At 42.9% G+C, this 27,182-nt stretch overlaps 2 protein-coding genes across 13 annotated transcripts in view; one reads left to right on the top strand and one right to left on the bottom strand.

The window, feature by feature from the left end:
* The window catches only part of STN1 (STN1 subunit of CST complex), a 47,032-nt gene extending 36,597 nt beyond the window's left edge, over nucleotides 1–10,435 (bottom strand). The window contains exons 1-3 of one of the 8 annotated variants that reach the window (XM_053305679.1): nucleotides 10,132–10,434; nucleotides 9,057–9,132; nucleotides 6,552–6,624 (exon numbers count right to left, since the gene is read on the bottom strand). The gene's annotated coding sequence lies outside the window, so the exon portion shown is untranslated. The other 7 variants (XM_053305680.1, XM_053305676.1, XM_053305678.1 and 4 more) reach the window with 7 other exon arrangements.
* Nucleotides 10,436–10,476: 41 nt separating this feature from the next.
* Nucleotides 10,477–27,182, top strand: part of SLK (STE20 like kinase) — an 80,653-nt gene continuing 63,947 nt past the window's right edge. For 3 of the 5 annotated variants that reach the window (XM_053305673.1, XM_053305674.1, XM_053305669.1), the window contains exons 1-2: nucleotides 10,477–10,686; nucleotides 11,078–11,933. In XM_053305673.1, the coding sequence (XP_053161648.1) occupies nucleotides 11,784–11,933 (150 nt within the window). In that variant the 5' untranslated portion in view covers nucleotides 10,477–10,686; nucleotides 11,078–11,783. Of the gene's footprint in view, nucleotides 10,690–11,074; nucleotides 11,934–27,182 lie in introns of all 5 variants that reach the window. The other 2 variants (XM_053305670.1, XM_053305672.1) reach the window with 2 other exon arrangements.

The following is a 27,182-nucleotide window of genomic DNA, read 5'->3' as shown; positions in this document are numbered from 1 at the left end:
TTCGACTCCTGGCGCCTACAGAGCCCCGTGGCTTTCTTTGGTAGAATACAGGAGGAGTTTACCATTGCCTCCTCCTGTGCAGTCTGAGAAGATGCCTTTCAGTATCTTCCTATATCGCTGCTGCCTGATATAGTACCAGCGGGAATTCGAACTGGCAACTTTCTGCTTGTTAGTCAAGCATTTCTCCACTGCTGTAAAATTTCTTTCAATAATCTGCACATTCTTTCCACTAAGCCATTCCCTCAAGGATGGTACAAGGAAATGGTCTTGTGTTTTTCCCCATCTTCGTCACCAAATGTTTTATAGCTGCTTCCCTCACAAACACAATGTAATCTTAGTTAAATCTACATAACAGTTTATTTACAAACAACTCCATTTTCTCCTTCTGCTTTCTGACTCCACCCCCTACATTCTTTACAGGATCCCCCTTGGGACAAACTTCTAAACAACAAAATATCAAAGATACTGGGATAGAATAAAATACTTTGCCTTATCTTAGACTGGTTTCAGAGAGAGAGAACTACTGGTCCTAATCATTAATCACTATTATTTTGCATAATATTTCAGTGTAAATTTACCAGATGAATTGCCAGATACAGTATATGTGCTGATTGACAGCTGTTTAGAAATCTCTTTGCTTCCTGCATTTTAATGCCATTTGATAATTCTGCTTAAGACACCTCTGACACTAATTGTAACCTTTTCAGAAAGAGGGCAGCAGGAAAGCTACAGAGATGATTAATTCTCTTTGGGAGCTCTTAATCACCTCCAGCACTTATGGAATGAACTACAATTCAGCTGACATCTTGCCACTAGCAGAGTAAGGGCAATTTAATTGCATTATTCCCTGAGAAAATAATAAGCATCCCTATCCATTAAAAGGCAATCATTCCCTGAAAAGCAACATTTTTGCTAATACTATACAGTATTAGAGCTACTTCACAAGTCACAGATTAACAGTATGCATTTGGCATACACTGTTATATATGAAGAGGCTGCATACAGTAAAGGAAAGGAACACAAATAACCTATTGTTACTTGTCAAATGCTCAAGCAAAAATCCACAAACTACTTTCTGGATCCTCCCCTCAAGACAGGAAATCTAGAACAAGGTTGGGTTGGTTACTGCATAGCTGTGTAGGAATTTGAACCTTGACCCTTGGTCAGAAACATTTTTTTTTTTTTAGATTGTGAGCCCTTTGGGGATAGGGATCCATCTTATTTATGTATTATTTCTCTATGTAAACCGCCCTGAGCCATTTTTGGAAGGGCGGTATAGAAACTGAATAAATAATAATAATAATAATAATTTTTTTAAAAAAACAGGATTCTAGCCCATTCAAATTTTTATTCCACATGTAGTCCCATTTTAAAGATCTCACTAGTGTAATATAACTCTTAATTGCTTCTCTGGTTTTCATTTTACCAATCTGCTGAACAGCTAGCATTAGTATCTCATTAGGCTTATTCTCATGAATGGGAAACTATATATTGAGTGCACAGTGAAGCAGTAGGATCACTCCACCTCCACAATTTGACATTAAAAACAAAGTTTTGCAGAATCTTAAGACTAATGATTTTATTATAGTATAAGCTTTTGTGTACCAAAGCTCTCTTCACCAGACAAGAAACATTACATACAAATGGTGCATAATCATACTCATTTAATCCATGAGTAGACCTCACATGCATAGACTTTAGCCTTCAACTTATTTACATTTCTAGCCCGCCCTATACCCAAAGGTCTCAGGGCGGGTTACAATAAAACCAATATAAAACATAATTAAAATTCAGCATCATAAAATCAAAAATACAGTAAAGAATACAGTGCCTAAAAGGGGAAGAACCACTATAAGAGCCCCTGGTGGCGCAGTGGTAAAACTGCTGCCCTGTAACCAGAAGGTTACAAGTTTGATCCTGACCAGGGGCTCAAGGTTGACTCAGCCTTCCATCCTTCCGAGGTCGGTAAAATGAGTACCCAGAATGTTGGGGGCAATATGCTAAATCATTGTAAACCGCTTAGAGAGCTCTGGCTATAAAGCGGTATATAAATGTAAGTGCTATTGCTATTGCTATATCTCTAGTCAAAGGTCAGGGTAAAGAGGTGCATCTTCACCATTCTCCTGAATGTACACAATGTCGGAGCTTGGCGCACCTCAGAAGGGAGGGCATTCCACAGCCTTGGGCCACCGAGAAGCAAGATCTATCAGTCATCAGGTATGCATGTTATGGTATACTCACCCATGAGCCATTTGCATGTCATTGGTAAACACACAACAGTGCCTAAGCATGAACTTGCTGCTTCACTATGTATTTGAGGTATAGTTTGTCTCAAGAAGAGGATTATAAAAATAGGCCTTTTGTTTTGTGCACTTGAAACCCGCTAAAACCATATACAAACTATTAATTGAAAAATGACTTCTAAATAAAATAAAAGTGTCAAAAAATAATCTATATATGTAGTAAGCTTTTTTAATTAAGACCAGTAGACCCAAAGGCATAATGGCTATTTGAAAAACAAGATTATGGAGTATTGAGGAATACAATCAGGATTTGCAAGGTGAAAAGTGGCACTTGTACCTTGAAAAGTGGCACTTGAAAGTCTTGTGCCTTTGTCCCTTAATACATTGCTAATCCTTGCTGTTATGCAAGGCTGTGAAAATGTTAAAGCTATAAACAAACAAAGCAAATCAGCTTGTGCTGCCTGCCATACAAGAAAAGAACCTATTACTTTTTGGAGTCTGAGACAACTGTAGTGCTGCTCTTGCAGTACACACATTCATGTGACTTAAGTAAGCCATTTAATCCCTGTCAGATGGGTGGTGCTTTACAAGCCAGAAAGTAGAACTAGTGCTATGTAGCAAATAGAGCAATTTGCTCTATAGAATAAAACAACCTAGGTTCAGACCCCCAATCAGTCATGAAACTCACTGGAAAACTTTGGTCCAGTCATTATTTCTCAGTCTAACATCCCTCACAGAGAAACAAGTTGTTCCAGTAAGAACTAATCTACCCACTTTCCTTTAACTACCTGTACAACTAGACTAAATTTGTTCCAAATCAGTTGGGCAGTCCATAAGTTAGTCCACTTGAACCTCAAAAGTTCACACATCTGCCATCTTCACACACACACACACACACACACACACACACACACACTGCCAGGTGATCTCATAAGCCTACTGGAAAGTAGGCTAAAAATGGTGGCTGTAGTACAACACACACTACAAACTACTGAAATTAACGGGCAGAATAGCAGACATCTCTCTGCCATGGTCCCACTGATTGGCTTTTCAAGCTTCACCTGTTCAGACATCTGCCATCTTGGATCAGGGTGGATGACATCATCACAAACTACAGCATTGAGGTTTCCCCATGTGCCTCGCCCTCTACAGCTGTAGCAAATTTGGTTCAAATCGGTTAGTCAGTTCAAACGTTAGCCCAATTGTGCCTCAAAGGTTTACACATCCGCCATCTTGAATTGGGGTGGATGACATCATCACAAACTATGCCACTGAGGTGTTCCTGGGTGTCACTCACTACAACTGTACCTCATTTGGTTCAAATAGTTTAGGAAGTCCACAAGTTAGCCCACTTGCCTCTCAAATGTTCACGTGTCTGCCAATTTGAATCAGAGTGAATGACATCATCACAAACTATGCCATTGGGGCATCCCTATGTGTCCCTACAGTTGTAGCAAATTTGGTTCAAATCGGTTAGGTGGTTCACAAGTTAGCCCACCTGTGCATCAAATGGTTACATGTCCACCATCTTGAATCGGGATGGACGACATCATCACAAACTATGCAGTTGAGGTGTCCCTGTGTGTCAGTCACTACAGTGGTACCTAATTTGGTTCAAATCGGTTAGACAGTCCACAAGATAGCCCACTTGCACCTGACACATTCATGTGTTTGCCATCTTGAATTGAGGTAGATGACATCACAAACTATGCCATTGAGGTTTCCCATGTGTCCCTACAGCTGTAGCAAATTTGGTTTAAATCGATTAGACAGTCCACAAATTAGCCTGCTTGTGCCTCAGATATTCACGCATCCACCATCTTGGATCGGGGTGGATGACATCATCACAAACTACGCTGTTGAGGTGTCCCTATGTGTCCCTACAACTGTACTCAATTTGGTTCATATTGGTTCAGGCATTGCGAAGTTGAGGGGGCACACACACAGACACACAAAATGCCAGGTAATCTCATAAACCAACTAGAAAGTAGGCAAAAAAGCAGGGACGTACCTCTGTGTTGAGCCACTTAATGGGGCAGTGGGGAAGTAACTTGCCTAGGGAGCAAGAGCTTAGGAACATAGGAAACTGCCATATACTGAGTCAGACCATTGGTCTATCTAGCTCAGTATTGTTTTCACAGACTGGCAGCGGCTTCTCCAAGGTTTCAGGCAGGAATCTCTCTCAGCCCTATCTTGGAGAAGCCAGGGAGGGAACTTGAAACCTTCTGCTCTTCCCAGAGCTGCTTCATCCCCTGAAGGAAATATCTTGTAGTGCTCACACATCAAGTCTCCCATTCAGATGCAACCAGGGCAGACCCTGCTTAGCTATGGGGACAAGTCATGCTTGCTACCACAAGACCAGCTCTCCTCTCCTAAGCTTACTGGTTCGAATCCCCACTGGTATGTTTCCCAGACTATGGGGAGCTCCTATATTGGGCAGCAGCAATACAGGAAGATGCTGAAAGGCATAATCTCATAGTGCGTGGGAGATGGCAATGGCAAACCCCTCCTGTATTCTACCAAAGAAAACCACAAGGCTCTGTGGTCGCCAGGAGTCGACACTGACTCGATGGCACAACTGTACCTCTGGGTTTAGCAGTGGGAACTGAATTCTCTGTCAGGATGAAGGAAGCTGAGCAGCAGCACCAAAAACAGTGGGTAGCATCCAGACTAAGTTAGTCATTATCAACTAATTCAATGGTGTCCATATTGGCCATGCCTAACTTGTCTCTTTGCTTTAAATGGTGCCTAGTCATGATTAACATGATTGGACAGTCTGGATGCTGCCCAATATTGGTAATAAATGGACAATGTGACTAGATACCTGAACCAATATAGAAAAGACAATAGGGAAGAATATGGGAAAGGGATTCAAATGAGCAGGAACCAACAGCAGAAATAGAGATGGAGAATATATTTAACTCAAGCCTTTAAATACTCTGCAATTTGCAAAGGCTAAAGGAGCAGGAAACATTTACTCTTGCTAAAACAGTGCTGTTGAGGGCAGGAGAGGGTTTTTCAAATGTTTAGATACCACTATCAGGAACTTGGGAATTAACTAGTCATTACAATGTGTTGTGCTTATATAAAAACAAGATTGTAATTGTTTTATAATATACTATTGGTAACATGCTGAAACTAGAGATGTTGGTACTCCACTCTTGTCCTGTTGCCTTTCCCAAGAAGGGCCCAGTCTTACCCACACAGCATTCAGAAGAGAAATGCCACAAGGTAAGCCCAAGGACCTCCTTTCCACTACTTCTAATCCAGTAGAAACAAGAGGGTTCTCACTTCTACATGGCTTTTGCTCCTAACATATGTTACTTAGCAGGGGAACTATTCCCTCCTACCTTATTCAGGTGGGATTTTCCCTGCACTTCTTAGTTGCCCAGGTGAGAGGGCTCCCTAGTCTTCCAATGAAATCCAGAGATATGTATACTTGCCAAAGATATACATTTGCAATACCATGACTTGCACAATTAAATCCTGGTTTCAACCCTATGAGCTTTCTTGGTGGTCTTAGGCATGTCACTCCCTTATGGCCTCATTCTCATCCGCAATATGGGGATAATAATACTTAGTTACTTTATAAAGTTTTTGAAAAGATAACAAGGTAACACATATGAAGTGCTCTGAACACTTGAAGGCACTATGTAAATGCTAAGAATTATTGTCATTAAATAGAAGTCATAAAGTTAAAGACACTGAATATGTTGGAGATGAACTTCCAGTACATTGACCTTTTGCACCAACTGTCCTAATGACCACTAGCGGCATTGGGAGTAACTGTCTCTACTCCCAATGCCGCTAGTGGTCATTAGGACAGTTGGTGCAAAAGGTCAATGTAAGGGTTTCCCTATCTGTCCCTACTCTGTGACCCCTGAACTGACTCTGCAGCACTTCCTGTGCTGAGTCACAATCCTTCCTTTCTTCCTAGAGAGCAGATGGAAACATCTCTCTCTCTTTCTCCTTACCTATCCATTATGTAGTCCTTTAGATTAGATATAGGTCTTTCCTATCTAAGTGTATTTAATCAATAAATATTTAATGTTTAGTCATACAAGGATCTCCATGTGTTTTCTCTAAATAGCTGCAATATCCAAACCATCCTCTGCTACCTACTCTGTAACTGGAGTGTGTGCTCATTCCTTAGTACTCTTCTGTTTTACCTATTGTGGGTAAAAATCAAAAACCTCTAACAGAATAATTGTATCATGCAAGCAAAACATAGAAAAAGCCAGGGAGGAAAGATTGATGTCAGAAGTGGTGAACAGATACATCTCCTATTAGCCCCAAGCAGGTAATTACCTTAAGAAAATTAGCAAGGTCAGAAGAGCCCAGACAGGATATGATCAGCTGGAGAACAGGCAACATTAGAGTCCTGATTAGGAAATTAGGATAAAAGATAAAAACAAATTTCCTTGGAAATGTAAATAAAAAACAGATTTTTCTATTCTAGACTGGAAAATGAACATATGCTTTCCAGGAACAGGACATATCAGACAGAGCAGAGCAGTTATTAAGGTCAAGAAGCAGTGAGAAAGGAAAAGGTTGGAAATTCAGAAAAAGAAAGTAAGAGCGGAATGTCCAGTTCTGAAGTAGCAACAAAAGAGGTTAAACTTTGAAGGGATTTGACGAGTTTACTGGGTAAAACATATTTAATAGCAAGTCATACCATACATAAGTATCCCAGACTAAATAAAGATTTGATCATGTCACTTATGATCTTCTAAAGCAGATAAGGCCTTTGTTTATCATATCTCAGTCCCACTAGGAAGGAATCACAGATGCCTCCCAGGCATCTCCAAGATAGGTCTGAGAGAGATTCCTGCCTGCAACCTTGGAGAAGCCGGTCTGTGTAGACAATACTGAGCTAGAATGACTATGGTCTGACTCAGTATATGGTAGCTTCCTATGTTCAGTTTATGTTCTAGGAATTATTTCAAGTGTTTAGATTCTTTGGTGTCTAATAACCTTTCCTCATTATGAATCCCTATGAGGATTCATTACACACCAAAGATTCTAAACAGCTCAAAAATTCCTAAAACATAAACTAAGTAGCCAGTGGCTTGCAGGTTGGGGGGTAGTTGGCACATGGGATGCCATTAATTCCCCACCCCCACCCGCAAGGCAGTGGGGTCAAAATGGACAGCAGAAATGAAGGTTTGTAATGAAGACACCAAAGAATCTAAACACTTCAAAAAATCCTAAAATTTTTTAACTGGGTACCCCAGTGTGTGTGTGTGTGGGGGGGGAGTGGTTGTAGCTGACACATGGCAGTTGACATTGTCCAACGACAGTCAAAATGAACAGATGAAGGGGTATAATGAACCCTCATAGGGATTCATTATGAGGAAAAGTTATTAGACACCAAAGAATTTAAACACTTCAATATTCCTAAAAAATAAACTTTGAGTACCCCACTGCCATGCAGGTGGGGTGTGGTGTAGTTGGCACATGGCAGTTGACAGTCGACACTGTCCAATGACAGTCAAAATGAACAGAAGAAATGAAGCTATGCAATGAATCCTCATAGGGATACATTATGAGGGAAAGTGGACACCAAAGAATCCAAACACTTGGAAAATAGTGATGGCACTTTTTGCTCCATAACTCCAATTCTACAAGGGCTAGAGCTTAGCTTTTTATTTATTTTTTAATTAAAGCTGGGGTTCCATGTTAGGGTTAGGATACAGCAACTTCAAATCCCCATTATTTCCTATGGTGGAAATATACAAAATCAGTAAACACTAATAAATAAATGAATAAATAAATATCAACCAGGTGCCCCATTGCCTTGAAATTTGGGTGGTAGGTGGCAGGCATGGGGCCCTAATAGCCACCCAAATTTGGTGCCGCTAGAACCTTTATAAGTGTTCCAAATCGATCCAAATCAAATTTGGGTGATTCAGGGGGACAGATACGGACACAAAACAAGTCAGCGGTGATTCCATTCGGGCACAAATCGAATTTTAAAAAACCGATTCGTGCACATCCCTAGAAGTAAATGCCTGACTTAGTGGAACTCCCAAGGAAGTGTACACTCTATAGGAATTCAGCTTATGAATATTACAGCACAATACTACACATTTAACACATATTCATGGGGCTTATTCCATAATATGGCTCAAGGACTGGTTTGGAACAGACAATTCTTCCTTTGCACATTCTTGTACTACTTTCTTGTATTAGCATAACAGAATTATGCTAGTGCAACACTAGCTTGGATGTAGACCAGTTTAATGTCTAAGATTGTAGGTATAGTTGGGAGTAGTGCTGTGCACGAACCGGTCCGGAGGCCATGTTAGAGGCCTCCGAACCGGTTCGGAACCTGGCCGGTCCGGCGGAGGGGTGTGTGCCTAGCTTTAAGTGTGGGGGAGTAGTACTCACCCCTCCCGCCCCTCTTCCCCCTACGGCGCTGCACTTAAAAGCAAAGTTTTGGGGGCGGCAGCATTCCTCCCTTCCACCCCTGGCCCCGTCATTGCACAGCAAAAGCGGAAGTTGCCAGCATGCATGTGTCCGTTGTGTGCAGCGCGTGGCAACGAGAACCCTGTGCGCGCCGCAACGGGCGCATGCGTGCCTGCAACTTCCGCTTTTGCCCGGCAACGATGGGGCCAGGGACGGCAGGGAGGAACACTGCCGCCCCCAAAACTTTGCTTTTAAGTGCAGCGTCAGAGGGGGAAGAGTGGCGGGGGGGGTAAGTACTACCCCCTCGCCCTTAAAGCTAGACTCCCCCCAGTGCCGGACCGCGCCTCCGTGGTTCCGTACACATCCCTAGTTGGGAGTAAGTCCCATTAAATCAGTGGAACTTACTTCTGAGTAACAGTGAAGCAGGCTGTGTCAACCATATGCAGCATCAGAAGGGCAGAATGACATGGCCAGATGAAACCTTCCAAAGAGAGTGTGAAGTCATACAATTTAATAGCATACTATAGAACAGGAGCATTACGAAATGCAAATGTTTTGTTTTCTTTGCAACTATTGACACTACAGAATGAGCTACAATCCCTCCTCATAATGGAGGTCTCTTGCTGAAATCATTATAGCTCCATATTAAGTAAGTGAAGTCTTAGATATCAGATTAAATCTGGATCAGCCTATCTGATTTTAAAATTTTCCCCATGGCCACATTTCATTTTGTTAATACAAACATAAGTTGGACTAGATGAACAAAGTCCATCTAGTCCAGTATACTGTTTCAGTCCAGTATACTGTAGTCCAGTATACTGGTTCCAGCAGCCAGCCAGATGCTTCCAGCAAGCACACAAAAAGAGACTGAAGGTAACAACTTCACTTTTCTGTATGTCCCCAGCAACTGGATTTTAGCGGTCAACTGCTTCTAAACACGGAGGTTCCATGTATTCATGACGGTGAGCATCTATTGATAGATTTGACCTCCATGGAGTTGTCCAATCCCTTTTGTAAAAACATCTAAGATGGTGGCCATCACCACACCTTCTGGAAACACATTTTCTAAGAATACATTATGTTTCAAGCAATCTGGCAAAAATATTTCAAGTATTTAATATTTAAAATATCTCCCCATCTTGGATTCGATTATTGTTTTACAAAAATAACCAAGAGACTTACAGCACCTTAACATATTTATTGTAGCATAGGTTTTGTGTGGGAAACAGTCCATTTCATCATCCATACAAAGTCTATACTACAATAAATGCCTTTAAGGTACCACAAAACTTTTTGCTACTCTTGCTACAACAGATAAATAAACACACCTACCCAGGACAGGCTAAGGCTATCCTCTCTGGAAACAATTTTCAAAGGAAATGCTGAAAACACTTCCTCCTCTATTAATCCAACGAAGAGGAATCAATGAGATTCAGCCCTCTCTCAGTCGCCCTCTTAATTCGGACACTGCCCGACTTACCCGCCAGAAAGGTCTGCGCGCTCCTATTGGCTCTTTGCCGCACTCCCGCACCCTTCTCAGAGAAAGACTTAAAAAAACCGGAAGGAAATGCAACGCTCCTTAGCGCTCCTCCTTTTCTTTCTACAGCTACAGGGAAGAGCGCGTGCGCAGGGCGGGCGCAGCCAGCGCGAGCCTGGGCAACAGGAGTCTGGCGGCAGCCGAGGCTAGGGCGCGCACGTCACCTCGTGAAAGGCAGGCAGTGAGAGAGAGTGGCGGAGGTGGCCGTGAGCGCGAGCCGGGAGGGAGTGGCTTCACTAGGTTCCTTGGATCCGGGCGCGCGCGCGCGGGCTCACGCGGCAGGCAAGGCATTGGAGGAGAAGAGAGCAGCGAGGCGCGCTCTGAGGCACAGGCGGGTTTGGGTGGGGGAAGGGAGGAAATCGGCCTAAGAAGGCTTATTGCTCTGACCCGCCCCCCATCCGGCGGAGACGGAGGAAGTGAGGACCTAGAAGACGGAGGCGACGCTGCATCCCTCGTCGCCCGGTGGGAGACTGAAATAATCCCGTTCAGAGTCCACAGGTAGTAAGTTGCTTCATTCACTCGCTCCTTCCCACTTCCCATAAGGAAAAGGAAGGGAAGGTCCTGTGGCCAGCGTCGCTCGTTAGGACTCCGCCGGGGACGGCTTCTTCCTACTGGGAAAAGAGCTGGCCTCCACCCTGCCGAGAGCCCTATAGGGAGGGTGACCTTTCTCTCTTTTCTTTCTTTTCTCCTCAATGTGGGGCGACTTTACTTTATTCCTCAGTAGTTTTGCTGCAGCCCCTAAAGAAGAAATATATGGCTGAAGTGTCATATCTTTAAGGGAAATAAGCAGGTTTTTTTCTTTCTCCCCTTCTTTTTGGAGGGAAAGAAATGAGGAGTTCATGTGTTAAGGAATGCATTCTTTCTTTCTGTCTTCCCCTTGCCTCAGCAGGTGTGAAGAATTGTCTCCAGTCGCGAAGGAGCCTTCTCTATTCAGCATGTGAAGAAAGATGTACTTTCTCCACATCCTTGCAGCTTTTGCCTATGGTCTTGAAGTGCTGGAGTTATCCTCTACCTAGCAAAAGAAGGCTTGTACCTGACGTGATGCCTTCAATCAATGCTGCTTAACTAGTGTTGGCTCAGGATTTGAATACAGCCATTTTACCTTCTGTTGTTTTGTACCAGTACCTTTACTGAGTACAGTACTGGAATTCTCTTCCTCCCGCCCCCCCACCAAAGGAAAAGAGCTATATGCTGCAATGGTAGACTGTCAGTAAACTTTCAGATAGAAACAGGGCCTTGCTACATATTGTGATGTACTAGTTATGAGTGCGAAACTAAAAATCTTGGGATGCTAAACCTGGAATGATATACTTGAGAGAAGCTACTCATGTTCCACCTGGCATTGGATTATTGTACATGGAATCCAAATACCTGGAGTGAGAAACTCTGCCCTTTTCTAAAAGCTCATTTGCTGGCAGCATCAGAGGCTCATTTCATGGTGTAAGCCACAAGTGAATGCCTTTTATCTTTTTGGATTGCAAAGCAAAGAAAACTGACTTTTTGCAACAATTTGCTATCTTATTGCTCTGGCCCTGCTTTCTGAGGGTTTTTTGAACAACTCCTGAGTGAGTTTTACAAAACAACAATAGCAAAAAATGTCATTCTTTAACTTCCGTAAGATTTTTAAGTTGGGAGGAGAAAAGAAGAAGAAGCAGTATGAGCATGTCAAGAGAGACTTAAATCCAGAGGACTACTGGGAAATTATAGGAGAACTGGGCGATGGTGCTTTTGGCAAAGTATTCAAGGTAAGAAATATTTTTCTTATAGGTTGCTGTTGTCCTGAAATACCTGTGTTCAAACATTGCCCTTATGTAGGGCAATGAATCAGTCATCATATTTCAAATATTTCAGAACATTTGGAATGTATTTGAGTGTTGATCTAATTCTGCATCTTTTGACATAGATAATTTGGTGGTTTTTTCCTTGATCATTATTTGTTGTCATAAATGGGCATGGGAGTCGGAATCTATCATCACTACTTAAAATAATGAAAACAGGAATGGAAAAAGGCTCTTTAGTCATAGGCCTGGCCCGCCCTTTCCCCACTCAGCTGTTGCAAAGTTCTCTTTATATGCTGCTTTCTGTTTCATTTGATTTTGCTTTACAGTGCTAGAAGAAAGACTTCTTGTTTGTGATTGTGTTGGGTTTTCTTATGTTATGAAAGTATGAAATTAGTATTTTCTTAAACAGCATGTTGCTGAAATAAAGCATAATCAAGAGCATTTTCTTTAGGATGAGAACTCTGGGTATTTCATATAATTGTGTTTGTGTATGATTTGTATTGCTCTCAGTCACTCTAGTTTCCCCATCTCCCCCCCCCCCCGCAAAGAGGTTGGAGGGAAGCTGGAATGACACATGAAAGCTTAATAGTATTTTTGTGAACCAGGTCTTGAAAAGAAGTAGCCTGTGCTTTAGAACTAGATACAGTCTCTTTGCCTTTTGACTGTCACACTGCTAATTAATGTTGGGTGGGGAATATTACTCTCTCTTGCAAATAAAACAGCATTTTTAAGTATGAGCTCATCAGAGAGCAGACATGTGAAGCTTATATAATAGATTGGTAGAACAGGTATGAAATATGATGGGAGGATGCAACCAAAACTACTGAACTAGCACCAGTTTCAAGTATAATATTCATTTTCATATTTGTAATCCTATTTTGTTTTGGCAGATGTGCAGCAGAGCTGTAGTTAAGTCAAAGTTAAATCCTCTGCTCCTTTTCACAGAATGTTTCTTAGTTGCTCAAAAGAAAGATGTGTGAAAGAATAAACGTAGAGGTGTTCTTATCAGAAACTCAGCCTAGTTGTAGGCTGCACCTGTCACTTTATGTGATGCTCATTAAGATAAGCTTGAGATGAATGTTTATAAGGCATTATTGAATATTCATGACCCTTACAGTAGAAAGTGTCTTCTAATGCTGCAGTCCTAAGTATAGGAGCTCTAAATGGGAATAGGTGCCACTATTAGGTGGTGATAGATTTGATGGGTTTTCTGAATAAATGATGTTTGGATTGGATCTGAAGTATTCATGGGCTCTGAATATTCTAGTGATAAAATGAGGAATAAGATACATGTAGATCTTCCTCAAAGTTCCTATTTCATTCCAACTGCTTTTTTCATTCTAACTGCTTTTGCTGGTTTTTAAAGTGACTTCAGCAGGGAGTTTGGGCAAGTCATGCAGTCAAGTCCACTCCTATGAAAAATAAGTAGTCTCCATATGGTTTTTAACCTTCGTTGCTGATGTTTAAAGGTAAAGTGTGCTGTCAAGTCAATTTTTACTCCTGGGGCCCACAGAGCCCTGCTGTTTCCTTTTGGTAGAATACAGGATGGGTTTACCATTGTCTCTTCCAGCACAGTACGAGATGATGCCTTTCAGCATCTTCCTTGAGGTGATGCCTTTCAGCATCTTATCGCTGCTGCTTGATATAGTAGCAGCGGGGCTTTGAACCGGCAACCTTCTGCTTGTTAGTTGAGCATTTCTCTGCTGCGCCACTTAAGGTGACTGCTGATGTTTACTTAACACCAGTAATCTGTCTCCTATATTATTCGGGTGAAAGCATCTGTTTAGCTTCTTAGGCAGCAGACCATAAGATGAATTTGAAATTACCATGGCAAACTGAGAATCAAGATGTATTCAAGATCTTAGTTTAAAGCTTAAAAAATGATTATTTTTATACATTGTCACTAGCTTTGAGAATATAATGACGCATAATTTCATATGGAAAATTGTTATTGCACTAACAGGTTTCTGTTCAAATTATCTTCTGCTTTGAACTCTACCAACATTCATTTAAAATATCCACTAAAAGAGAAGCTCTTCCTCTCATGCATAATGCTAGAATCATCTGGTGATATTGATTGGTAAGAGGGGCAGACAAAAGAATGTACTGCTTCACACAAATGCATAACCTATGGAATTCCCATCCATAAGATGTGGTGTTGGCCACCAAGTTAGATCGCTGTTTTAGAGTTTCTCAAAGTTTATTTCAGTCACGATATTTTCTGGTCTAACTCATAACAAAGAATGTGTTCTTTTCCTGGCATATCCTGGATGATATTGTAATAATGTATTCATATGGGGTTATAATTCATGTCACTAGCAGATACTAGCTTTTAGTATTAATAGGCTGACACTGTGTATTAATGCTTCACTTTGGGAAAAGGGGCCATTTTTGCCAACCTCCCCTTCCCTTTGAAGCCCATTGTGCCTCCTGAAAATGTGTCCCAGAGAATAATGCAGCCCTCAGGAATATATTTTCAGGAGGCAGAGTGTGCTTCAGATGGATGGGAAGATTAGCATAAATTGCCCCTAACTTTGTACTGCCAGCATAATATTAGTGTTAACAGCCATAAAAATAAAATCACATATAGGGCATCAGACATTTCAGTTTGAATTCCTTTCATATTAAAAGCTTCTGATTTAGTCTGATCTGTATTTGGTATCCAGAAGATTATGAGTGTACCTGGAACATAAATTTTCATTTTTATTCACTTTAAGGATAGAAAGTGTATTCTTTGTATGAAAAACCTTCATACAAAGAATTGTATGAATTTCAATTGAAGAATTTTCAATTGTCAAATGGATTTAAAATATGATTGTAGTATGGGCCTTGACAAATTTTCTTTGGCTCTAACAGCCAGACTTTCCCCTGCTCCCTCAGGGACAGATTTGCTGCTTGCTGCCAGCAATGCCACCTGCTCCATGGCAAGGTGGACATGCTGCTTATCTCTAGCAACACTCTCTGTTCCATAGAAGATGCAGATTTCCCCCCAGGAATGTCTTCCACTCCATGGGAGGGGTGGATTCCCTGCCTTGCTTGCTCACTGCTCATCCTGGTTGTGTGTGTTTGGGTCAGGAAGGCAATGGACAAGCACTACCAGGAGGAAGGGGAAGCAATCTTCCCCCCACTCTGCTTGCTTGCTTGCTCACTCCTCCTGGTTGTCAGTCCATTGTATGGCTCTCAGGTGCCATTCGGGCTGTCCCTGGGGTGGTTTGGGACCTGGCTGCATACAGTTCTGACTCAGCTGCTCTCCTCTTTGGAATCCAGAGAGGAGCCCAGTCCAGCCGGAACTGGCACTGCAGCTGAGCAAATCATGCTTCTGGTCTGGCTGGAAAATAAAGTGCTTGCTACAAGTGGGAGCTGCACTCCAGGGGACAGCTAGGGACAGGGAGATTCCAGGCAGGAATCTCCACACCGTTGGTGTGGAGCTCAGGATGATGCCCTGATTCACCACTTACGAAATACAACATTAGATATTACACTTAAATTTCCAGGCACCATAGCAAGCTGGCACCTGGGCATTGTCACCCTGTCTTAATACTTCAGTCTTAACTACTTCACTAATAGCCGTGCCTTAAAAATGTTTGACCTTGCTCTCCTAATGGCCAGTGCAGTATGGTCCATGAAGATGTTCTGACTTGCTCCTGCTGCCAGTGACAATATTCACTGCAATTTGTGCATTTCTGTTATGAGGCTTAAAACTGAGGCACAGTGAAAAGTTTCAAAGTAAATGGCAAGCAGCATGCTGGATGACACACAGAAGTTTTCAGTCACAGAAGAGCCCAAGATTGCAATCCCTATGTACTCTTACTTGGGAATAAGCCCCATTGAACAGAGTGAGACTCCCTTCTGATTAACATGCGGAGGGTCACACTGCATGAATTCATAAAAATCATAGCACTGTTTTACTCATTTATACTAATATGCACATTCACAACTGTTGCCATAGTCCAAGGTTAATCATTTTAATTTCTCAAATCAGGGAATTAGCATATGCAAGTTGAGTCACGATTTCTTACATTAGTCACTAATATGCCAGGTATTTTGCTCATGAGTAATCTGGAGGCTTCAGGGAGTGTAGAATGTATATTTTATCCACCCACTCTCTTACAGAGCAATCTTATTTCCCAGGCTATGAATGATATAATGTAAACTCTAGAAAACCTCAAACTAATTTGATTTTAAAAGTGGGAAGGTGAGTATACCAGAAGGCGGTGTGTGTACATTTGCTTTAATTTTGTTGTTCGTTTACTGGTAGAAAAGGCTTCACTTTACTCCTTTAACTTGGTTTTACTCTATTACTTCTAGGGCACCTTGCAGGGAACAGTCTCCTGCATGCTTCTGTAGATGCATGGTTTGGGTTTTTGTTGTTGTTTCTATGGGGTGGGGTGGTGGGTTCAGAATGGTTCAGATCTGTTGCTTGTTTATGCTCTGTCTCTCTGGACTGAACAAGAAACTAAGAACCAACTTCCTAGACTCTTATCTCTCAGTCTGTAATCCCAAGCTTTAGTGTTGATAAGAGATCCTGAAATACTTGTAAAATAAGATTTAGGGTTTTATAGATGTTGAAAACAGGTTTTCCCCCCACCCCCATGGATTCTACCTAACAGTTCATTTTTAGCTTTTCCATCTTTTTGTTCCAACTCACTTTCTGTAAATAGTTCCTGGGAGACTTGCGAAATTCGGTAGTAAAAAGCCTTTGGATGGATCTTTTCCTTCATTAATTTTCAGCATAATGTGCTTGTGCCTACTTCACTTGCTTACCCCTCCTCCTGGTTGCATCAGTCCAATATCTGCCTGAGCCAACCAGACATAACCGGGAAGGAGCAAGCAAGCACACAAGTGGGTTGCTCATTCTACCTTCTGGTTGCATCCATCTTGCAGTTGCCTGGTGTGACAGCAGGGAGGGAGCAACCCACTCTGGGCCTTGCTTGCTCCTCTCTGTTCCTGGTTGCAGCAGCCTATCACCTGGGTCTACTGCCATGCTTAAATTTCTGAGCACCATGACGAGCTGGCACCTGGGAATTGTCAAGCCCTGTGTTTAATTTATTGAGTTCTTTATTTATTGAGTAACCTTTCATTGCTTACTATCATAGATAATTTGCTACTCTATCTGGGAGCTGAAACACATCATAGGCCCAGGGTTACTTTGTCAGCAGTTCATCAAACATGCTGTGAGCTGCTGTTTTTAGCTTGCTATCTGTTTTCTTGTCAAGAAGATAAAGCAAGCTGAAATTTGAGTAACGTGCTATGATTTTACTGTCAGAGTAAATAAACAGAATCTCATCAAATATATGGAAGGATTGTTCCACTTGATGAGAGGCTGCGGCAGATTCAAATTACCACCCCCAAGCCTCTAACTCAAATATTATTATTATTATTATTATTATTATTATTATTATTATTATTATTATTATTTTACATTTATATCCCGCTATTCTTCCAAGGAGCCCAGAGCGGTGTACTACATACTTAAGTTTCTCCTCACAACAACCCTGTGAAGTAGGTTGGGCTGAGAGAGAAGTGACTGGCCCAGAGTCACCCAGCTAGTTTCATGGCTGAATGGGGATTTGAACTCGGGTCTCCCCAGCCCTAGTCCAGCACTCTAACCACTACACCACGCTGGCTCTCAAATAGTAATGTAGATGTCTTCCAGAAATCCAGTTTTGAAATTGTGCAGCTAACCTTTTTTTGGCTGGTTCAAACATATTCTACTGAAACAGGGTTACAGTCCAAAGTAATCAGCATAATAGCCAACATGAGTTTCCTTAATTCCTTCTGTACTCCATTTTAAGACTATTATAAACTTCAGACTTCTAGGGCTATTACACCATGTATATCCCCCCACCCTGGCAAACTCGCCCACCACTTTTCTTAACATCCAGCCTGATGGAAAGTTCTGGAAAACTCATAATCTTTTTAAGATTTTGTTGATTTCAGTTGCTTCTAGTCAAAGTAACTACCAGATTGTGACTTCTGATTTTTTTTTTTAACCAGACCAATATGTCTATGTATGGTTAAGTTCAATGTAAAGTGACCATAACAGTAATAACTGGCTGCTGAATTAATCATGGTACTCAAACTCATTCAGATGCTGCTGTATAGACAAAGTGAATTGCTACTACTTTAATAACTTGTTTACAGCTATCTGATTCTCCTTATTAAATAGTAGATGGAGAAATATCTTGCTTTCATATCATTCTTAGTTGGTGTCATTTTGCACTATTTGATATTCTATTAAAGTGAGAATTTGTGCTATAGCAAATTTCATCTGATGGCAGAAGAAATACTCCCCCAGGACTCCTGACTGTGTTCTAATGACAAGAAGTCCATTAGAAGGGGTAGGGGAGACATTATTCCTGGGTATCATATTACATGCTTGATAACTGAAGAGCAATAAATGTTTGCCTCAAGTCACATAATGTTCAATCATTTCCTTTCTCCAGAATGAAAAATCTTTTATTATTGTTGTTTAAAATATTTATACCCTGTCCCTCCAGTGCACTACTGCTTGGGGTGGCTCACAACAATAAGATAGACACAAGATACAATAAAAGTAATAAAATTAACTAAATTAAACAAGAAAAGAGAAAAAAAGAAAAAAGTGTCTCATTAAAACCTACAATCATTAGGTTCAAATTAAAACTGAAAATTATAAAAAGCTAAAGAACCTGCTGGATATAACAAAATAATAATAATGGAGCATTAAAAAGCCTCCTTAAAAAGGTGTGTTGTGAGATTTTTTTTAAAAAAACACTGACGGAGGGAGAATGGCGAAGCTCTTCAGGGAGGGCGTTCCAAAGCTGAGAGGCCACAACCGAAAAGGCCCTGTCTCTAGTCCCCGCCAACCGGATCTCTGTTAGTGGCAGGGTCATGAGCAGGGCCTGAGATGAGTGGAGGACCCTGGCCGATTCATATGGGCAAATGCGGTCTGACAGGTACCCTGGCCCCAAGCCATGTAGGGCTTTAAAGGTCAATACCAGCACCTTGAATCTAGCCCGGAAGCAAACTGGTTGCCAATGAAACTGACGCAGGATGGGTGCAATACTCGTGAAGCGACTTGCACCCATGAGCATCTTTGCGGCAGCATTCTGAACCAGCTGAAGCTTCTGAACAATCTTCAAGGGCAGCCCCACATAAAGTACATTGCAGTAGTCCAATCTGGATGTTACCCATGCATGAGTGACTGAGGTAAAGTCCGACTTCTCCAAGTAGGGTCTCAGCTGGCGTACCAGCTGTAGTTGGTTAAAGGCATTTCTGCACACTGCCGCCACCTGCACCCCCAAGGACAGTGTTGGGTCCAGAAGCACCGCCAAGCTGTGGACTCTATAGTGGCATGTAATGTTACAAGTGGTATGTCTGTTTGTTACAAAGCTGAATCCAGATAAGACGGAGGTACTTATTGTGCGGGGTCGGAACTCTAGAGACGATTTTGATCTGCCTGTTCTAGACGGGGTCACACTTCCCCAAAAGGAACAGGTTCGCAGTCTGGGAGTACTTCTGGATCAACGTCTCTCCTTGGTTTCTCAGGTTGAGGCGGTGGCCAGGGGTGCTTTCTATCAGCTCCGGCTGATATGCCAGCTGTGCCCGTTTCTTGAGATCAATGACCTCAAAACAGTGGTACATTTGTTGGTAACCTCCAGACTGGACTTCTGTAATGCACTCTACGTGGGGCTGCCTTTGTACGTAGTCCGGAAACTTCAGTTGGTTCCGAATGCGGCAGCCAGGTTGGTCTCTGGGTCATCTCGGAGAGACCACATTACTCCCTTGTTGATGGAGTTACACTGGCTGCCAATAGGTTTCCGGGCAAAATACAAAGTGCTTGTCATAACTTATAAAGCCCTAAACGGCTTAGGCCCTGGGTATTTAAGAGAGTGTCTTCTTCGCTATGAGCCCCAGCGGCCGCTGAGGTCACTTGAGGAGGTCCGTCTCCAGTTGCCACCAACTCGTTTGGTGGCTACACAGAGACGGGCCTTCTCGGCTGCTGCCCCGAGATTGTGGAATGTGCTTCCTGCTGAGATACGATCCTCCCCATCTCTGGCAATTTTTAGAAAACACCTGAAAACACTTCAGCCAGGCTTTCTCAGCTTTTTAAAACTTGTTTTTAAATTGTTTTGATTATTTAATTGTTTTATGATGTTTTTAATTGTTAATCATTGTTTTATGTTTTATAATTTTTGTTTAATTATTAATTGATTTTAATGGTGTTTTAATGTAAACCGCCCTGAGCCTTTTGGAAGGGTGGTATAAAAGTTTTAATAATAAAATAAATAAATCATAAATAAAGTATTTGGTGTTGGTAACATTAGAGACTGCAGAAACCTTGATTGAAAACAATATCCTAATGTGTCAAAAAGGAGGAATTAATTCTAGTTCTCTGACATATCTTTGTAGGTGCCGTGTGATCTTTGAGACCAGGCCAAAGATTAGAAAGCAATAGATCTGGATTGAGATCCATTGAGATCTGTAAGAATGGGTAATGTGCCTGCGCAGGACCCTCATGGTAGAATGCTGCAGCTCATTGAGGCAGCCAAGCCCCCCCCCCCAGATGCCTTCAGCGTGTTGTTTAAAAGCGGAATGGGTGCCTGTTCTTTTCTGAGTGCCATTGCATTCAGTCCTTGGGATGTCGCTCCTTGTTAGTTAAATTCTTCTTTCTGAGTTTATCTGTAATATTAAAAATTTCAGACTGAATTTATTGGTTTTGACTTGGAAACAGCTTCCGAACTTCATTGGTGTTTTTTCAAATTTGAAATGGACTTTGACTGTGAGTAGGAATATCCTTGAAGTGGCTGAGGAGAAACAGACCTTCAAGAGGTGCACAGGTTGTGATGCCAAGCTTCCATCAAAAGAGCTCCATGGCTTCTGCTTGGGAGAAGAGCATAATATCTCTTCATGCAACATATGCGTATCTTACTCAAAGCAGATGAGACAAAATCGGGCCTTGTGGCTTCACGCTGCCATTTATGATGATGTACTAAGCCCTTCAACACTGGGTGAACCCTGCTCTATGATCTCATTGTCGACTTTGAAAACTTCAGTGTTGACTTCTAAGCATCCATCTATGAAACCACAGCCATGAACATCGAGCTCGACACTGGCATTGTTTTGAATCCCAAAGATCTCTTTGAAGTCCACTCCCCCTTTGAAACTGGAGCATTCGAAGTTGAAACGAAAGCATTTGGAATTGGAGGACCCTTCCTCTTCCCTGAGACTAAAGAAATCCAAAACAGTGGATTTAACAAAGGAAAGCACACTGTCTCCTTCAGGTCTTCAGAACATGCCCTCGAAATCCTCGACCTCTGATGTCAGGATCGAATAGCATCACTCGACATCTAGAATTTCAACTCCAAAGGAAAAGGAGCTACCAACATCAGAAACATTGAGAGTTCTTGATGTCGACCATGCATCAACACCAAGGTTGTCGACATAGAGAGCCCGCTGTCTATCTCCAGCTCCTTCCATAAACTGTTTGCCCCCGACACCTGCAGATCAATGTCGATAGACTCCTTCAGTATCGACCCAGGTTCTTAAGACTCAAAAAGAGCGAATTCTTTTTTCAACTTTAAACACACCAGTGCTATTGGCATCGAGGTTGGTGCCTCCTAGATGTCAAACTGAGATACTGACATTCTATGTTGAGGAGGAGGACAGGGAAGTGGTATTAGACTCTACCACTGCCCACACCTTGCTTTCAATTCTCGATTCCAGCTCCAGCACTCACTCGGCATTGACATTCAAATGTCTCCCCCCACAATCATCAGAAGCAAGAACTCCTGGGGAATCAGTTACAACATAGTCCTTAGTCCACAGAACATCAGGTACACTAACAGTTGCCCAGTTTGGCAGACCCCTCGCCATGAATGTGCGAAGCCACACGTATGCCATCGGCTGTGGGGTTGACACTGGCATCAGCATCTATGGGGACTAGATCTCATAGGAACATACATAGGAAACTGCCATATACTGAGTCAGACCATAGGTCCATCTAGCTCAGTATTGTCTACAGAGACTGGCAGAGGCTTCTCCAAGGTTGCAGGCAGGAATCTCTCCCAGCTGATCTTGGATATTCCAAGGAGGGGACTTGGAACATTCTGCTCTTCCCAGAACGGCTCCATTCCCTAATAGGAATATCTTACAGTGCTCACACATCAAGGGGCGATTCTCACAATCAACAAAAATCAGGCTAGGAGAACCTAGCCCGATTTTTGTTGGTCATAAGAACCACCGGGCTCGCAGTCGAGCCCGGTGGTTCTTGAGCAGGTAACCCGCTCGAGAACCCCTGCTAAAAAGCAGGTTTGTGGAGCGAGTGCTCCAGCAAACCTGCTTTAGGCTTGTGAGTAGCCACACCGCGGCTTTGTGCCCCACCTACTCATGAGTAGACCCCCGGCCAGGAGGCGAAAAGCCGCCTCCCGGCTCTGGGGGTCTCCCCAATATGCCCTGCACACTCACACAGGGCATACTGGGGCTTGTGGGGGCTGCGCGGCCCCCGCTCCCCCCACCCCCCGCTGGCTCCGTCATGGAGCCGGCCATCGTGTGGGCGGCTGATCCGGCTGCCCAGGGCTCCCTGCCCGCTAGTCTGCGGGGAGAGTGGGCTTAGCCCGCTCTCCCCGCAGTTTTTACAAAAGCGGGTCTCATGGATTATGAGATCTGCCTCCAAGTCTCCCATTCATACACAATCAGGGTGGACCCTGATTAACTAAGGGGACAAGTCATGCTTGCTACCACAAGACTAACACTCCTCTCCATAAATCTCCCCATTTCCCCTATGACTCTCAAGAAGATAAATTGTATCCACAGCTAGCTACAGTGGCAGCTCTGATACGTACTGTGCACACCCTGGCTGGAGGTGATAATTTAACCATGCTATTACAACCTATGGTTAAGACTGTTTCAGTAGCCACACAATGGCTTTCTGGTCCCCTGTCAAAGTTTTAAAAGTTATAGCTACAGAGACTGTTTACGAAAGCCTGGAGGTTGGGACACAAACACAGAGTATTCCAACGCCACGAAAAACTACTATTGAAACACAAATATACGTACCACTTTCTCAGTCTAATTCACCTTCTGATCACCATGGCTTTTCTGGCTTCGAGTCTGATCCAGATGACCCAGACAACAGTGTAGATCCTCCAATTGATGTGGCTCCAACCACTCACGTCTCCCCTAATTACGAAATGAAAGTGTATCACTGTCATGTTAGGGAAATGGCAAAAGTGCCGCGTCTTGACCTGAAATCTGAACTAACCTCTACTGATGGCTATAATTTTATGACTAGGTCTGAATCAACTCAGCCTGTGGTTCTACCTGTTCTTCCAGTCATTTGATGAGCTGCATAATGTGCATGGGAAGTAATACACACCTCAATCCCTACTTCTAAGCGACTGCAAAGTTTGTATTGGGTACAGGTGAAAGACAATGAATATCTTCTAAAGCATCCTGTGCCTAACTCCCTAGTCATTGACTGTGCTACATCATCATCTTCTAGGTCTGGTCACAGGCATACTACTCTTGCAGACAAAGAGGGGAGGAAAATGGACTTTTGGGGGAGAAAAATTTATTCCACTTCATGCCTATCTGTTAAGATAGCGAACTATTCAGCATGCACAGCAAAATACAGCCATGGCTTATGGGAAGATTTACAGAATTCTATGGAGGTCCTATCTCTGGAATAATTTAAAAAGCAATTCCAAGATATATTGGATAAATCAGCAGCACTTACCCGCCAACAGTTAAGCACTGTCAAACACCTGGCTGAGTCTGAATCACGCTTTCTGGTGGCTGCAATCTCCCTGTGGAGGCACGTGTGGCTTCGCTCCACCACCAACCTGTAGGGCGACATGAAAGAAAGAATTGAGGGCTTAGCTTTTGATGGTAAGGGTATTTTCAATGAGGACACTGGCACCACCATTGGGAAAATGTAAAAATCAAAATTCACGGCCAAAACTATCACTGCATCAACATCTGCCTCCTCCTATGGCACCAAATACCATCCTTATTCAACGCAGAAATCCACATTTAAACATCGGGAATGCTGTGACTTTAGGAAGCAGTACCTACTTTACCACAAGTGTCCATTTCATGGCAAGGGGAAGTCAAGCCAACACCAGTGTACAAATCAGACTGAGCCTCAGAAACATCTTTGAGGTTCAGACCCACCCACTGTCACCACTAGACTCCTCCCTTCTCCCACCACCGGCGGCCACAGCATCTTGGCAAGTGAGAAAAAACACCAATCTCATGAACTCTATTCTCTTGCAAGCGACCAACATCAAGCTAGTACACCATGCCCTCGCATGGCACCATATTACATTGGACTGCTGGGTCCTAAAGATCATATCGCCAGGCTATGCCATAGAATTCAGAACAACCCCAAAATTTACAGGGATGAGGTTCACTCAACCCACCCAGGCATTACTGGAAGAAGTGAAGGAGCTATTAGTCAAAGCAGCTATTGCACAGTGGGTGCACAGACGGGAAGGGTTTTACTCCCGATACTTCTTGATCTCAAAGAGAGATGGCGGCATACGACATATCATGGTTTTATGCCACCTGAACAGATTTGTCCATGTGCGAAAGTTCTGCATGATAGCGTTACGAGAGATCCTACCTCTTTATACCAAGAGAACTGGCTTGTGACGCTGGATCTCAAAGACACGTACTTCCACATTGGCATCGGGCATGACACAGAAAATATCTGAGGTTCACAGTAGGAAATCAAGTATACCGATGCACAGTCTTACACTTTGGACGTGCCACCGTCCCCAGGGTATTTACAAAATGTATTGACAAAATGTTATACACCTGCCAACTGAGCAAAGAGGCACCTTTTAAAAGTGGTGATTCTCTTGATTTATCAGGGCCCTATCCAACCCCAGCACAGCATCCCTCCAGTGGGTGGTGTTTTATGTTTCTGTTTTAGACTGTGAGCCTTCTGGGGACAGGCAACATTTAATTAATTAATTTCTGCATGTAAACCACTTTGGTAACTTTGGCTGAATACCACTGCCCTGGCCTACATCAGTGGTCAGGGAGGGACAGTATCTCGAAGTCTTTGTGCACTCAGCCTACAATTATTGCATTGGTGCATCTGGAATCAAGTCTGTCCGGTGGCCATACACATAAAGGGCCTAGACCTGGCGGACGACCCAAGTCAAGTTTCCCCACAGCAACAACAACAACACTAATGGGAAATCAAGACCGAGTATATCACACCTCTCTTCACGAGTCAGATATAACCAACCATAGATCTCTTTGCTACTTCAGAGAACACAAAGTGTACTCTTTTCTGCTCCAGGGCAGGTCACGACCCATGATCACTAGGAGACACCTTCCAGCTGGATTGGCAGCAAGAGATCCCTTATGTTTCCTCCGCAACCACTGATCAGCCGAGTGGTTGCCCACCTGCTGAGTGCTCCAACAATGGGTATCCTGGTGACTCCATGGTGGCCAAGACAACCATGATTTCCACAGGTACTCAAACTGTCAGCGAACCATTACCAGAGGCTACCATAGGAACTAGATCTCTTAATATGGGACAACAGCAGCATACTGCACCCAGACATTCTCACACTCCGCCTAACAGCATGGAAAATTGACTCTTGAATAGGATCCTTCTAAACCAGAGGAAGCCATCCACCAGGCATAATTATAAAGGCAAATGGTTCCGATTCAAATCCTATGCAAGAATGCATAGTTTTTGCTCTACCCATGGCACTATCAAGGATGTACTCCTCTGCGTGACTGATTTTAAATCACAAGGGCTGGCAAACATATCTTTGGAGGTATATCTAGCAGCGCTATCTTCAAAACATCCGGGCTATGATGGAAAGACTCTCTTTTCACAACCAGAGAGTAAAGCTTTCCTGAAAGGCCTTATGAATTTGTATCCACCTGTTCTCACACCCATCGAACCATGAAGCATATCCTTGGTCCTTTCAACTTTGATAGAGAATCCATGGGTTCTGCCTCTATCAAACAAGTCACTTCTTGAAAACTGCCTTCTTACTGGCTATAACTACGGCTAAACGTGTAAGCAAACTGACAGCTTTGTGGACAGATTTACCATACACCAGAATTTATCTGGATAAAGTGCTAATGTGTATAGACCTGGACTTTCTACCCAAGGTAGTGTCTGACTTCCACCTTAACCAGGACATTATTCTCCCTACGTTCTTCAGGGATCCATCTACCCTTTTAGAATGTAAAATGCACTCTTTGAATGTGCGGAGGACTCTTTTATATTACCTGAATCACACCAAGGACTTCAGATCCACCAAGTGTCCATTTGTAGCATTCAAGGGCTCTGCGAGAGGCTCCTGTATTTCCAGACAAAGAATGTCCAGATGACTGGTCGAGCTTATCCTACTGGCATACAAGATGCAGAGTGTTCAACCACCTGAAGCAATCAAGGCCCACTCTACCCATTCCTATGTATGTTCAGCTCTACACCTATCGGGGGTAACCTTCACAGACATCTGTAAAGCAGCTACTTGATCCACTGAGTTACCTTTTGTCAAGCATTATGCCATAGATATGCGCTCTGCTGCTGAGGCTAGCTTCGGGAGAAGTGTTTTGAAGCGGGTGTTACAATAGCTACTACTGCACCCTTCTCCTTGGAGAGCTAGCTAAACACCCATTCTTATAGATCTCTATCCAGATAAACATGTTTCTCACCTGTAACTATTGATATGGTAGGGATCTGTTGATAAGACCCCCCCGAACCACCCCTCTGCAGTAGTGCTACTCTATGTGTGTATTGAGTGTGCAAACTATTCTTTTTCAATGATAGACTCACCTGATTCCGGATGATCGTCCTCTACGGCAGTCTACAAGAACTGAAGAACAAGCACTCGGCCCGCATTTAAATAGCATGCTGAAGGCATGTGGGCAGGGCTTGGCGCTCTACCGTGAGGGTTCTGTGCAAGCGCATCACCCATTCTTATGGATATCGATGGATTTTTACCAGATCAATAGTTACAGCTGAGCAACCTGTTTTTCTGTTGCGTGAAATGCTTACTTACATGCAATAAATAAAATCTTTATTGTTACGGTCATTTGACCAGCAAAACACAAAGTACCAGAGCTTTACATAAAAGCAAACTTGGTCAAATAAAGTAATAAACTGTTGAAACATATAACAGAACCATAACACCTGAGTTCATCCATTACATAAACCAGAGGGCTCTAGGGGTGTGCACAGAACCGCGGAGCTGC

Source organism: Hemicordylus capensis, chromosome 3 (assembly GCF_027244095.1).
Source record: "Hemicordylus capensis ecotype Gifberg chromosome 3, rHemCap1.1.pri, whole genome shotgun sequence".
NCBI classification, from domain to species: domain Eukaryota; kingdom Metazoa; phylum Chordata; class Lepidosauria; order Squamata; family Cordylidae; genus Hemicordylus; species Hemicordylus capensis.
The sequence above is the reverse complement of the archived record's forward strand: the minus strand, read 5'-3'. Positions and strand labels throughout refer to the sequence as shown.